The following is a 2,257-nucleotide window of genomic DNA, read 5'->3' as shown; positions in this document are numbered from 1 at the left end:
ACCGGTCTGAAAAAAGTAGCAATTTTTTTTTATATTTACTACTTTACTATCCAACATTGCCTATTCTTATGTAATTTATTAAACTTTCATTTTTGATTCAGTAAAGGACTGATATATTATATTTTTTGTTACATCAGTAATAGTGTCACTACATGTATGGGTTGGTACTTGTTATCTAAAGGACTTATAAGGTTCCTATGTAAAGAATAATATAAATGGGCAATTCTGTAATAGGATGTATGCAGCATTGGCAAAAAATCTTATTTATAAGAAATATTTGATTTTTTTTTTCATAAGACCCGTGACTTCCCCACCTCAATACGTAAAGTTAACATAATATGTTATCGCAATAAAGTACTTATTTATTTATTTTGCATATGATATTCAGCTTGTTGGCAATAATAATACTAATGACAATTAAACAAAATAACGTGCACCCCAGAAGAGACGTAAATCGAGACACCCGATATGGCACCTAGCATAGGGTACTTAAAATATAAATAACTGTCCGTATGAATTTTTTTGTTTTTTAATTATGTAGATAGCACAGTTTTTTTTTATCAAATTTAAACTGTAGAAAACTAGAGACGAAATTTCCCGGTTATATGTGAACGAAACAACGGGCAACCTTTATTGAGTGCTTCATACGGTCCCTGCCCGATTTGTTTTCAATAATATTAAAAATAAAAACTATAACGATGTTTTAACAGTTAATAGTTATTTATATTTTTAAATTGAACCTGACAAGATGCAGACAAAATAATGTGGCCTTGCGTTTGCCAGTTATCCAGTGCTGACAAGTGTGGTCACTTTTCACACACTGGAGTCGCGATACGACAACTAAAACCTAGCGGCCGCTGGTCGGTCAAGTTTTCCATTGCGGTTTCATACAGGTTCTGCCAAACCCACAGGATGATCTTGTTTTATTTGTTTGTTATTTTTCAAACGAAAATCCTGTTCGCTGCTATATTCGCGTAACATCCCGTTTTCGAAGACCAAATAACCGTCTGTTGCTGGCGTTTCACATTTTTGGAATGACGAAATCGGGCAATGGCTCGCTTTTCTATTTGACATAACGCCTTGGCCTTGACGAGTCGACGGCGGACGGACTCCACTTTGAGGTCCGTCCAAGCCCATAGCTCTACGGGTCATCGAGTGTTGGTTCTCCGTGACCCCTTTACCTTTTGTAAGCGTACAATATTCTACACATTATTCGGTTATATATTCGGTTGACCGGCAATATACATATGTACGTATAATGTAAACGATAAAAAAAACGTGTACGCTTAGAATGTGAAATTTCTACTTACTTGTTGCTCGTGTTTCGTCGTACGGCAACACGTATGTGCCGCTATCGCAAACCATCAGAAAAGACGTCAGGATTATTGCGAAAGCAACGATAACCATATTAACGAAAGTTCTATGCAAAAATATGACAGTGAAATTGTCGTTCGACACTGTTTAACAGGTGTTTATCGACATAATAATATTACTACTATGGTGTCCAAGCAACATTGATGAGTTATCATACCGTCAGCTCTAAACGCACGGAAATGTCCTGTGTTCCTAGCGATATTATTTGATTTTGATTTTTAAGAGTGATTTTATTTCCCTGCAGACACTATTACCTAAACTCACTCTTTCCGGCCACCTTGATACGTTAACTTAACAACGCAATATTAAATTGATTATTGCGCATGCACCGGTTAACAGCTATAAATAGAAAATTGTACAGTGTTGACGAAAACCGTATGTTAATCAAATGTTGAAAACAGCTGTTGTTATCGACGATAAATGAACAATGATTTGTGAAAATATTTAGACATTAATAAATACCTAGAAATAGAACAACATTTAAAAAAAAAAACATCCAGAAATGAGTGGACAGTGAAAACTAATTTATTAACACAACAGTTACCCTTTAAGGTTTCCAGGATATGGATGTAATGTATTTTTTACGCCATAGAAAATGTACAAATTGTTTAACTTAAAATTACGACTCGCTAAACATTTTTAAAAAATTGTCGAATTAGACTGAATGTATATGTAAATATTCTTTACATATCTATAATACTATAGATATACATTAACAAACAAAAAACATACTTCTAGAACAGCTGCAAATATTTTTGTGCGTAGTTTTGGAATAAACGTTAAAATTTACACTGAAAACGGTAATGAATTATTAGATATAATACAATTGTGGGCATCATTGAGTGCCAGATTAAAAGCACAACCACCAGCTACAACGCAATGC

The 2,257-nt window shown here is 34.1% G+C and overlaps 1 protein-coding gene across 2 annotated transcripts; it reads right to left on the bottom strand.

Moving 5' to 3' along the window:
• Positions 1–745: 745 nt before the first annotated feature.
• On the bottom strand, positions 746–2,257 carry LOC126832997 (uncharacterized). 2 transcript variants are annotated; one of them, XR_007684825.1, is made up of 2 exons: positions 2,107–2,257; positions 746–1,181 (listed from the first exon to the last, which is right to left on the bottom strand). XR_007684825.1 is itself a non-coding variant. In XM_050564077.1 (2 exons), the coding sequence occupies exons 1-2, from the start codon at positions 1,405–1,407 to the stop codon at positions 886–888; spliced, it is 393 nt and encodes a 130-aa protein (XP_050420034.1). In that variant the 5' UTR covers positions 1,408–1,648; the 3' UTR covers positions 746–885. The 2 variants fall into 2 exon arrangements, 1 of the variants encoding a protein (XP_050420034.1); XM_050564077.1 differs by lacking the exon at positions 2,107–2,257 and adding an exon at positions 1,311–1,648.

This window comes from Adelges cooleyi, unplaced genomic scaffold (assembly GCF_023614345.1).
Source record: "Adelges cooleyi isolate 19-005CV unplaced genomic scaffold, UGA_ACOO_1.1 ACOO_flye_CR_arks_rails_tigmint_CR_PRNA_168, whole genome shotgun sequence".
NCBI lineage: Eukaryota > Metazoa > Arthropoda > Insecta > Hemiptera > Adelgidae > Adelges > Adelges cooleyi.
This window is presented reverse-complemented; position numbering and strand designations above follow the sequence as displayed.